Below are 12,414 nucleotides of genomic sequence, written 5' to 3'. Positions count from 1 at the left end.
TCTGCACAGTCCCTGGGGGCCACATCTCCTGCATGGTTGTGCAATGTCTTTACGCAGTGTGGCCATTCCTCTTATCTGCTACCGTAATATTAGCTAATGGGAATATGATCTAATATATGCCATTAATGGCAAGCAGGGAGGGTCTCCGGGAATTCACAATGGAACCAAATGCACACACCACAACCCCCAAACCACCCTCCCTCACAACCCCAAGCACAACACAGAATAAACGCCCAACTATCTCTCCCCACTGACCAAATGAATGCGAGGAAAACGTCAAAATGAGACCCGGTTATATCTACAGTGTATGACGCACCGCCAGGGGTAAGTGGGGTTTGGATATGCGTCTAGAACTTTGATATGCCAGATGTGAGTATATTTTATCTTTGTCCGTCAAATGATCCTCACATTATAATGTGGATTTTCAAAGGTTAAACACTTCAATCCTGACTGACTGCAGGTGTTGAGGTCAAATGAATGGAAACCCCAAACACTGTTTTCCTATGTTACTGTCAGTGGCTAATATGGTTTTATCCCCTCAAAGCATCCGACAGAGCCCATAGTCACTCAAAGTGTGAGGTGGAAACACCTCCCTGTGTGTTCTTCAATGGAAGCGTTATCTAGGCTTTGTCGTGTGTGTGTGTGTGTGTGTGTGTGTGTGTGAGAGAGAGAGCCTCCAGGCCACTGGATTAGTCCTGTAACAACATGTTCTTGCATGCCCTCTAGTCCAGGATCTGTGTTGCCCTGGCAGAGGTTTCCATGTTGGTTTCAGGGTGTAGTATCCGCATATACAGTACCAGTCAAAAGTTTGGACACACCTGCTCATTCCAGGGTTTTTTCCTTATTTTTACATTGTTTAATAATAGTGAAGGCATCAAAACTACGAAACAACACATATGGAATTATGTAGTAACCAAAAAAGTGTTAAACAAATCAAAATATATTTCATATTTGAGATTCTTCAAAGTAGCCACCCTTTGCCTTGATGACAGCTTTGCACACTCTTGGTATTCTCTCATCCAGTCACCTGGAATGCATTTCAATTAACAGGTGTGCCTTGATAAAAGTTAATTCCTTCTTAATGTGTTTGACCCAATCAGTTGTGCTGTGACAAGATATGACTATCTTCTGTATACCATCCCTATCTGGAAAGAGACCAAGTCCATATTATGGCAAGAACAGCTCAAATAGCAGGTGTGATGGGCTCTCATGAAGACCCAGAGTTAGCTCTGCTGCAGAGGATAAGTTCATTAGAGTTACCAGACTCAGAAATTGCTGCCCAAATAAATGCTTCACAGAGTTCAAATAACAGACACATCTCAACATCAACTGTTCAGAGGAGACTGCGTGAATCAGGTCTTCATGGTCGAATTGCTGCAAAGAAACCACTACTAAAGGACACCAATAAGAAGAAGAGACTTGCTTGGGCCAAGAAACACGAGCAATGGACATTAGACCGGTGGAAATCTGTCCTTTGTTCTGATCAGTCCAAATTTGAGATTTTTGGTTCCAACCGCCGTGTCTTTGTGAGACGCAGAGTAGGTGAACAGATGATCTCCGCGTGTGTGGTTCCCACCATGAAGCATGGAAGAGGAGGTGTGATGGTGTGAGGGTGCTTTGCTGCTGACACTGTCTGTGATTTTTTTTTAGGATTCAAGACACACTTAACCAGCATGGCTACCACAGAATTCGCAAGCGATACGCCATCCCATCTGGTTAGTGGGATTATCATTTGTTTTTCAACAGGACAATGACCCAACACACCTCCAGGCTGTGTAAGGACTATTTGACCAAGAAGAAGAGTGATGGAGTGCTGCATCAGGTGACCACACTGGGCTGCTCACAGCGGAGGATAGCTGAAACATCTGTGGCAAGGAAAACAACAGTCATAAATGGCCGTCACCCACACACAAATAGATTTTACACACACGTACCTCTACGCAGCGGGTCTGCCACTTATCCCACATCCGTATGACGCCGTCGTATGAGGAGCCACTGGCAATCATGTGATTCCCGTCCGTCTGGATGCAGTAGAGGGCACTGTCGTGAGGCTCCTCCCACTCTATGACACACTTCCTGTTGGACAGGAGGATGTGTGTGAAAAAGTAGACATCTGTTTCATTTGAAATACTATGAATTGCAGGAGGTGAAATAGTCCAAAACGACAGCGTTACAGCATTCATTAGGTTCAACTTACTTTGATGACCTAGGCGAGGACCACTACTTCACAGTACAGAATGTGACTGGAATTTGGAGAGTGTACTTTGAAGAATTTTAAGAAGGCAAATGTGTGTGTGCATGAGTAAGTTAGATTGTGTATGTTGGTGTGTGTTTTGAGTACGGTGTATGTTGTGAGGTTTGTGTGCGAGTTTTCTGAGGATGCTGAAACTTCATCTGTTGTTTACGGAAAGGCGCTGGGGTGTTGGGAGTGCTGGCTGGGTTTGCGGTGGGGAAGGAGGTGGTGGTAGGGGAAATATTTTAGGAGTTCTGCCAATGGAGATCGATCATCCATTAGAGCCTCATCAATAAGTGATGCACAGGGACCGGGTGCAGACAGCAGGGCAACAGAGGCGTCTGGAGTCAGTCTCACACACAAACACACACACAGGCGTGCACACACACACAGGCACACACCGTTTCTTCGTCCTAATTTTAGCAATCCAATGAGCACGAGGTCAAATCACTGTCATTGGGTCCTAAAGTGTTGAGAGACACCAGATATATCCACATATAGCCCTGATTCGACCAGACTCAAAGGAGTGTCCCTGTCACCAGACCACTTTACCTGTCTTGGCAACTGAGGTTAAAGTCAAGCAGTAACTTACTATTGTGTGTCTCTGAGAGAGTTTGGGCTGTGTCGGTTGCTTGGAGTGTGTTTTTCTGGGACAATGTGAGTCAAGAGTGCATGAGGTAGACAAGGCCCATTGGGCTGACTTCTCTTTCTCTCTCGTTTCCCCCCTCTCTGCCAAACCTATAGCCGACATGGTGAGAATGCAGCAGAGTTTGTAAAGAGAATGCATACACACTCTGACCATCTCACCCAGAGAATGTCACAGCCACGACACAAAAACCGACATCTCTACATAAAACTAAATAAAACAATACCACATCAGATGAGAAAACTATTACAACTACATTACCCAATTATAACTACATTACCCAATTCCAAAAAAAAAACATATTATAAATATAAAGAAATAACCCCAAAAATATGATGAAACAACGTGATACACAAAACGTACATATTCAACAAGACCATGAGATGATAGATCAATCTGATAAAATACACCACAACACTACACAACATGAACCCATAACAAGAGATAGGTGCTTCACAACACCAAGACAACAGTGTATATCAGACAGAGAATGAGCTGTGTGTGTGTTGCTGTCCGCTGGTCGGATACCCTCCAGGCATCGGCTTTCAGCGGGAACCCAACGTCCAGACACCCCGCGCCTCCTCACCGTCCCAGGGAGGCTCCCTGGGGGTGCTGTGTGTGGTGTGAATTATTGATGTCTAAAGAGGGACCCCCATCCCAGCCCAACTCTCCACTCAACTCCCCAGAGCTAGCTGACAATCAGCTTTTATTTGTGTTACTTGACTGGACCCCTCCCCACAAAAACACCTCACACACACACACCACCCAAATCAAATGGCCCCGTCTCCTTTGATAGCAGGACCAGGTTTGTTGTGGAAATCTGCAACGCTCCGCATCAATACGGGCACCGCCCAGTGCGGACTGGATAGTAACATACTGCACTCTTTCTCTTTGGAAGATGGAGGGGAGGCAGAATGACTAGACTGTGTTGCTAGTGCTCTTATGTGTGCTGTGCTGACTCATAGCACGTGTATTGAAGTGTATGATGTAGCCGTGACGTTAATTCTCATTTTGGCACGGCTCAGAACGCTTCTTTGCAAGTCATAATGCTTGGCCGGAATGAACAGTTTTATAATGTATATTGATGCATGTGCTATATTGGTGGCGGTACATTTTGCCATACAATATGAGCCACAGTACATTGACAATTTATACATACGTGAATACGAAGGAGAAAAAAAAGTATTGATTGACAGCTTGCTTGATGGACGGACGGCGTACCTGAGGGCTGAGGCGGAGGTCCCAAGAGTGGATATAGGCGTCGTAGCCACAGGTGAGCTGCTGGAAGGGCGACTCATAATCTATATCCACCACACCTGCATCCCTCTGGGACTCTGAACCTAGACAACACAGCAACTCACACCTGAGAGACAGTGAGAGGGAGGAGGGAGAAATAGAGAGAAAGTAGGAAAAAGAAGAAAGATGAAGAGAGAGACAGTTCAGTTCCTGCACCTAAGATCACAGACATGTTACATGTACACTCTATCCTCTGTATCAATAAATGCCCGCTGGCTACTTTTCGTCGAATACAGGAGGTCCATAGTGCTTCAAATGAGGATGTACAGTGTTCACTTACACCCATAAGCAACCACGAATAATCAATGGAGTCCCTACTAGGTATAACTCATCTTATCTCAAAGTGAGAGGAAGACAACACACTTTTGTCACCGATCTAAGTCTTCCTTGGAGTTGATCCTTGATTCACCCCTAAGCTCTCTGTGTATATCTTCATATTCCCACAGACAGCCCTCTCTCTCCATCTCTATATTCCCAATTCCACCGGCTCCAGACCACCCAGAGGAGATCAAAGTCAACACCTCTCTTATCTGGGAGAGGGCTCTGAGGCCGATTACAGGGATCCTCCCACGCTACGACACTGTGCGGGATGGAGGTGTGTGTGTGTGTGTGTGTGAGAGAGAGAGAGAGAGAGAGAGAGAGAGAGAGAGAGAGAAAACGGCGTGGTGTGTAAAACATATATATTTGTGTGTATGGGTACACAAAGGACGTGTATGGGTGGGTGTGTGTATGAGCAGTACCATGCTCTTGTGATCACAGTCCTCTGTTGGCTGCCCCCTCAGCGGCTCTGATTATTGGAGAATAACTTGCCCTCCACAGTGCGGATTATTGCAGAATAACTGTCTCTTTGTTGCTGTTTAATTCCTCCATGACCGTGACTGTGTGCGAATCGCAGACCTTTGATACCTGCTCCCTAGCAACCATTTAAAGGTGCCCGCTGGCCCTGGTGACCGCACTCCCTCCCCCTCCTCGCTCGTGCCCCCACTGCCCCAAACACCAGGGGCAGACTGGTAATCCGCCAGCCTCACCCCAGGGGGCCATCTTATTGGACGAGGGCTTTCCTCACGGGGCGTCTTATTGGATGAGAGCTTTCTCAGCCCTGGGGTCTAAGCCTGGCCAATGGGGAGTCTGTGATGAGGCTCTCTCTCTGGGCTATGTGTCTGTGTGGGGTACCGACCTCTCATTTTCTTTTTACTGCTAAAACCCAGGGCTTAATGCATGCCAGACAAAGAACACCTATACCACTCAAGCCACACGTGAATAATTGACTCATAACTCAAACGTGTCTTATAGAGAGCCCCCTATATCCCTCAACCCACAAGGACATAGGCCATTCAATTCATAGCCTGAATACAACGTCTCACAGACACAATTGAGCTGATTGCACTTGAAGGTCTTCGTGGCCCTCTGAAACGCCCGGCACCAAGGTGAGAAGATAAAAACCCGAATCCATGAAAGCGCTCTTCACATCTGCGTCAATATATTAAAGCCCGTAATAGCACTGTGTGACGGATGGCGAGCAGCAAAACGGGATTCTCAAATTCTTAGGTCACCACTTTTATGAGCCTAGGAAAAGATTACAGGACGGAGCATAACCATATAATCTGTCAGAAGGACTGTATCTGCATGTGGGGCTGCCACTTGCCTTTGAGAGCTGCGGCTTGATTGTGTGATCTGACCATCTCATGTCTGGTTCCACACCGTCACATACCTGAGTCTGGCCCAAAGCATGCCTGAGTGGAAAGACACATGGTTGAGTCGATAAAATAATACTGACGAGTCATTACCGTCACATAACAGAGTCTGTCGGGCCCATGCAGTGAGTGAGTGCCTTTGATATACAGTACCAGTCGAAGGTTTGGACACACCTTCTCATTCAAGGGTTTTTCTTTATTGTTTGTATTTTATACATTGTATGATAATAGTGAAGACGTTAAAACTATGAAAAAAAAACACATATGGAATCATGTACAGTAGTAACCAAATAAGTATTTATATTTTTGATTCTTCAAAGTAGCCACCCTTTGCCTTGGGACTCCCGAGTGGTGCAGCGGTGTAAGGCACTGCATCTCAGTGCAAGAGGTGTCACTACAGTCCCTGGTTTGAATCCAGGCTGTATCACATCTGGCCGTGATTGGGAGTCCCATTGAGCGGCGCACAATCGGCGCAGCGTCGTCAGGGTTTGGCCGGAGTAACCCGTCATTGTAAATAATATTTTTTTCTTAACTGACTTGCCTGGTTAAATTAAGGTTTAAAAAAATGTAATGACAGCTTTGCACACTCTTGGCATTCTCTCAACCAGCTTCATGAGAAATGCTTTTCCAACCGTCTTGAAGGAGTTCCCACATATGCTGAGCATTTGTTGGCTGCTTTTCCTTCACTCTGCGGTCCAACTCATCCCAAACCATCTCAATTGGGTTGATGTCGGATGATTGTGGATGCCAGGTCATCTGATGCAGCACTCAATCACTCTCCTTGGTTAAATATCACTTACACAGCCTAGAGGTGTGTTTTGGGTCCTTGTCCTGTTGAAAAACAAATTATAGTCCCACTAAGAGCAAAACAGATGGGATGGCGTATTGCTGCAGAATGCTGTGGTAGCCTGCTGGTTAAGTGTGCCTTGAATTCTAAATAAATCACCAACAGCGTCAACAGCAAAGCACCTCCACAGCATCACACCTCCTCCATGCTTCATGGTGGAAACCACACATGCAGACATCATCCGTTCACCTACTCTGCGCCTCACAAAAACACGGCAGTTAGAACTAAAAATCTCAAATTTGGACTCATCAGACGAAAAGACAGATTTCCACCAGTCTAATGTCCATTGCTCATGTGTATTGACCCAGGCAAGTCTCTTCTTCCTATTGGTGTCCTTTAGTACTGGTTTCTTTGCAGCAATTTGAACACAGAGGCCTTTGTAGCAGGCCACTGTGTTCTTTGGGAACGTCAATGCTGCAGTAATTTTTTGGAACCCTTCCCCAGATCTGTGCCTCGACACAATCCTGTCTCGGAGCTCTACGGACTATTTCTTTGACCTCATGGCTTGGTTGTTGCTCTGACATGCACTGTCAACTATGGGACCTTATATAGACAGGTGTGTGCCTTTCCAAATCATGTCCAATCAATTGAATTTACCACAGGTGGACTGCAATCAAGTTGTAGAAACATCTCAAGGATGATCAATTAAAACAGGATGCACCTGAGCTCAATTTCAAGTCTAATAGCAAAGGGTGTGAATACTTATGTAAATAAGGTATTTCTGTTTTTATTTTTAATAAATTTGCACCCCAAAAAATGTTAATCGCTTTGTCATTATGGGGTATTGTGTGTAGATTGATGAGGGACACTTTTTTTGAATACATTTTGAATAAGGCTGTAACGCAACAAAATGTAGAAAAGGGGAAGGGGTCTGATTATTTGTAATTACACTCCGGCCCCCCAACCATCCGCTCATCTAGTTGATGATCCCTGCCCTAGACCCACTACAATTTGCATACCGCCCCCAATAGATCCACGGACGACGCAATAGTCATTGCACTGCACACTGCTCTATCACACCTGGACAAGAGTAACACCAATGTGAGAATGCTGTTCATCGACTACACTCAGCCTTCAACCCCATAGTTCCCTCCAGGCTCATCACTAAGCTCAGGGCCCTTGGTCTGAACCCCTCCATGCTTAACTGGGTCCTAGACTTCCTGACGGGCTGACCCCAGGTGTTGAAGGTAGGCACATGGATCCTCAACAGGGGGGACCCACAGGGGTGCATGCTCAGCTCAGCCCCTCATGTACTCCATTTTCACTCATGAATGTGTGGCTCTGTAAGTCTCTAACTCAATCATTAAGTTTGCTGACGACACAACAGTGGTAGGCCTGATTACCAACAACGACGAGACAGCCTACAGGGAGGAGGGGAGAGCCCTGGCGGAGAGGAGCAAGGAAAATAACTTCTCCCTCAACGACAACAAAACAAAGGAGCTGATCGTGGACTACAGGAGACCGTAGAGAGAGCACGCCCCCATCCACATCAATGGGGCCTAAGTGGAGAAGGTTAAAAGCTTCAAGTTCCTCTGCGTGCACATCACTGAGGATTTGAAATGGTCCCTCCACAACGACACTGTGGTGAAGAAGGCGCAACAGCATCTCTTCAACCGAGAGCATTCTGTCAGGCTGTATCACCACCTGCTACAACAACTACACCGCTTGCAACCGCAAGGCTCTCCAGAGGGTGGTGCGGTCAGCCCAATACATCACCGGGGGCACAATGCCTGCCCTCCAAGACATCAGCACCCGGTGCCACAGGAAGGCCAAGAAGATCATCAAGGACATCAGCCACCTGAGCCACAGCCAGTTCACCCTTCTACCATCTAGACAGTACAGGAGCATCAAAGCAGGGACAGAAAATTGAAGATGGCTTCTATCTCCAGGTCATCAGACTGTTAACCAGTCATCACTGGCCGGCCTCCGCTCGGTACCCTTTCCTGCACCTTAGATACTGTCACTAGCCAGCTACCACCTGGTAATCTACCCTGCACCTTAGAGACTGATGCCCTAGGTACAGTGCCTTCAGAAATTATTCACACCCCTTGACATTTGCCACATTTTGTTGTGTTACAGCCTGAATTTAAAATTGATTAAATTTAACAGAAATTGTCACTGGACTAGAGACAATACCTCATAATGTCAAAGTGGAATTATGTTTTACTTATTTATTTTTTTACAAATTCATAAACAAATTCATAAAAAGTTCAAACCTGAAATATCTTGAGTCAATAAGTATTGTTATGGTAAACCTAAATACAAATTTGAGAGTAGGGAGTAAAAATTTGGTTAACAAGTCACATAAGTTGCATGGACTCGTGTTCAATAATAGTTCAATAATAGTGTTAAACATTATTATTGAATGACTACCTCACCACACACATACAATTATCTGGAAGGTCCCTCAGCTGAAAAGTGAATTTCAAACACAGATTCAGCCACAAAGACCAGGGAGGTTTTCCGATGCCTCGAAAAGAAGGACAGCTATTGGTAGATGGTAAAAAAAAAGCAGACATTGAATGTCCCTTTGAGCATGGTGATTTTTTATATATTTTTTCAAACTTTTATTTAACTAGGTAAGTCAATTAAGAACACATTCTTATTTACAATGATGGCCTACCAAGAGGCAAAAGGCCTCCTGCGAGGATGGGGGCTGGCATTAGACATAAAAATGTAGGACAAAACACATCATGACAAGAGAGACACCACAACACTACATAAAGAGAGACCTAAGACAACAACACAGCATGGTAGCAACACGACATGACAACAACACGGTAGCAACACATGGCAGCAGCATAACATGGTAGCAGCACAAACATGGTACAGACAACAGCACAAAGGGACAAAAAGGTAGAGACAACGATACATCACGCGAAGCAGCCACAAGTGTCAGTAAGTGTCCATGATTTAGTCTTTGAATGTAAAGACGGAGATAAAACTGTCCAGTGTGAGCGTTTTTTACAACTTGTTCCAGTCGTTGGCTGCAGCGAACTGAAAAGAGGAGTGACCCAGAGATGTGTGTGCTTTGGGGACCTTTAACAGAATGTGACTGGCAGAATGGGTGTTGTATGTGGAGGATGAGGGTTGCAGTAGGCATCTCAGATAGAGGTCTTGCGCTGGGTATACAGAGATGGCCAGTTTACAGAGAAGTATAGAGTGCAGTGATGTGTCCTATAAGGAGCATTGGTGGCAAATCTGATAGCCGAATCGTAAAGTACATCTAGCCACTCGAGAGCACCCTTACCTGCCGATCTATAAATTAAGTCTCCGTAATCGAGCATGTGTAGGATGATCATCTGAATCAGGGTTAGTTTTGCAGTTGGGGTGATAGAGGACCGATTACGATAGAGGAAACCAAGTCTTTATTTAACCTTAGCCTGCAGCTTGGATATGTGCTGAGAGAAGGACAGTGTACCATCTAGCCATACTCCCAAGTACTTGTATGAGGTGACTACCTCAAGCTCTAAACCCTCCGAGGTAATCACACCAGTGGGGTGAGGGGGGAACCACATGACCTTTGTTTTGGAGATGTTCAGAGCAAGTTTAGAGAAAGCTTGTTAGGCACTAAGAAAATGTTGTTGTAAAGTGTTTAACACAACATCTGTTGAGGGGCCATAAGACTGTATCATCTGCATATAAATGGATGAGAGAGCCTCCTACTGCCTGAGCTATGTTGTTGATGTAAATTGAGAAGACCGTGGGGCCTAGGATCGAGCCTTGGGGTACTCCCTTGGTGACAGGCAGTGACTGAGACAGTACATTTGCTGACGATACACATTGCACTCTTTGAGAGAGGTAGTTAGCAAACCAGGCCAAAGACCCCTCAGAGACACCAATACTCCTTAGGTGACACACAAGAATTGAATGGTCTACCTCAACAAGTTATTAATTACACTTTGGATGATGTACCAATACACCAAGTCACTACAAAGACACAGGCATCCTTCCTAACTCAGTTGCCAGAGAGGTAGGAAACCAGTCAGGGATTTCACCATGAGGCCAATGGTGACTTTAAATCAGTTACAGAGTTTAATGGTTGTGATAGGAGAAAACTGAGGATGGATCAACAATATTGTAGTTACCCCACAATACTAACCTAACTGACAAAGTGCAAAGAAGGAAGCCTGTATAGAATAAAAAAATATTCCAAAACATGCATCATGTTTGCAACAAGGCAATAAAGTAATATTGCAAAAATGGGCAAAGCAATTCACTTTTTGTCCTGAATACAACATATTACGTTTGGGGCAAATCTAATACAACACAGTTACTGAGTACCACTCTACACATTTTCAAGCATAGTGGTGGCTACATCATATTATGGGTTGGCTTGTAAACATTAAGGATTGGGGAGTTTTTTAGGATTAAAAATAAAATGTAATGGAGCTAAGCACAGGCAAAATCCTAGAGGAAAACCTGGTTCAGTCTGCTTTCCACCAGACACTGGATGATGAATTCACCTTCACGCATCGCACCGACAGAAACAAACATCTCTCTGGAAAGAAAAAGGGCGGGGGGGGGGGGGTATGCCTTATGATTAACAAGTCGTGGTGTGGTCATAACAACATACACAAACTCAAGTCCTTTTGTTCGCCTCACCTAGAATTCCTTACAATAAAATGCCGACCGCATTATCTACCAAGAGAATTCTCTTTGATTATAATCACAGCCATGTATATCCCCCCCAACCAGACACCTCGACGGCCCTGAAAGAACTCTATGTAAACTGGAAACCACATATCCTGAGGCTGCATTTATTGTAGCTGGGGATTTTAACAAGGCTCATCTGAAAACAAGACTCCCTAAATTGTATCAGCTCGTCGACTGCGCGACCCGGGCTGGAAAAATTCTCGATCATTGCTACTCTAACTTCCGCTACGCATACAAAGCTCTCCCTCACCCTCCTTTCGGCAAATCTGACCACAACTCCATTTTGTTGCTCCCAGCCTATAGACAGAAACTAAAACAGGAAACACCGGTGCTTAGGTCTGTTCAACGCTGGTCCGACCAATCTGATTCCACGCTTAAAGATTGCTTCGATCACGTGGACTGGGATATGTTTCGAATAGCATCGGACAACAACATTGATGTACACGCTGATTCGGTGAGTGAGTTTTTAGCAAGTGCATCGGTGATGTTGTACCCACGGTGACAATTAAAACCTTCCCCAACCAGAAACCATGGATTAATGGCAGCATTTGCTCAAAACTGAAAGCGCGAACCACTGCTTTTAATCATGGCAAGGAGACCGGAAACATGACCGAATACAAACAGTGTAGCTATTCCCTCCGCCTTGGCAATCAAACAAGCTAAGCGTCAGTATAGAGACAAAGTAGAGTCACAATTCAACGGCTCTAGACATGAGACGTATGTGCCAGGGTCTACAGACAATCACGGATTACAAAAAGAAAACCAGCCCTGTCGTGGACACTGATGTCTTGCTCACAGAAAAACTAAACAACTTCTTTGCTCGCTTTGAGGACAATACAGTGCCACTGACACAGCCCGCTACCAAAACCTGTGGGCTCTAATTCACCACAGCCAACGTGAGTAATACATTTAAACGTGTTAACCCTCGCAAGGCTGCCGGCCCAGATGGCATCCCTCACTGCGTCCTCAGAGCATGTGCAGACCAGCTGGCTGCTGTGTTTATGGACATATTCAATCAAGCCCTATCCCAATCTGCTGTTCC

At 45.3% G+C, this 12,414-nt stretch overlaps 1 protein-coding gene across 1 annotated transcript in view; it reads right to left on the bottom strand.

Moving 5' to 3' along the window:
• Positions 1-833: 833 nt before the first annotated feature.
• Positions 834-12,414, bottom strand: part of LOC110502399 (F-box/WD repeat-containing protein 4-like) — a 33,977-nt gene continuing 22,396 nt past the window's right edge. The window contains exons 6-8 of the mRNA XM_090217991.1: positions 4,101-4,242; positions 1,935-2,076; positions 834-1,865 (exon numbers count right to left, since the gene is read on the bottom strand). Of these exons, the coding sequence (XP_090074117.1) occupies positions 1,957-2,076; positions 4,101-4,242 (262 nt within the window). The 3' untranslated portion in view covers positions 834-1,865; positions 1,935-1,956. The remainder of the gene's footprint in view (positions 1,866-1,934; positions 2,077-4,100; positions 4,243-12,414) is intronic.

Source organism: Oncorhynchus mykiss, chromosome 23, assembly GCF_057628025.1.
Source record: "Oncorhynchus mykiss isolate SJ-2025 chromosome 23, ASM5762802v1, whole genome shotgun sequence".
Lineage (NCBI taxonomy): Eukaryota > Metazoa > Chordata > Actinopteri > Salmoniformes > Salmonidae > Oncorhynchus > Oncorhynchus mykiss.
This window is presented reverse-complemented; position numbering and strand designations above follow the sequence as displayed.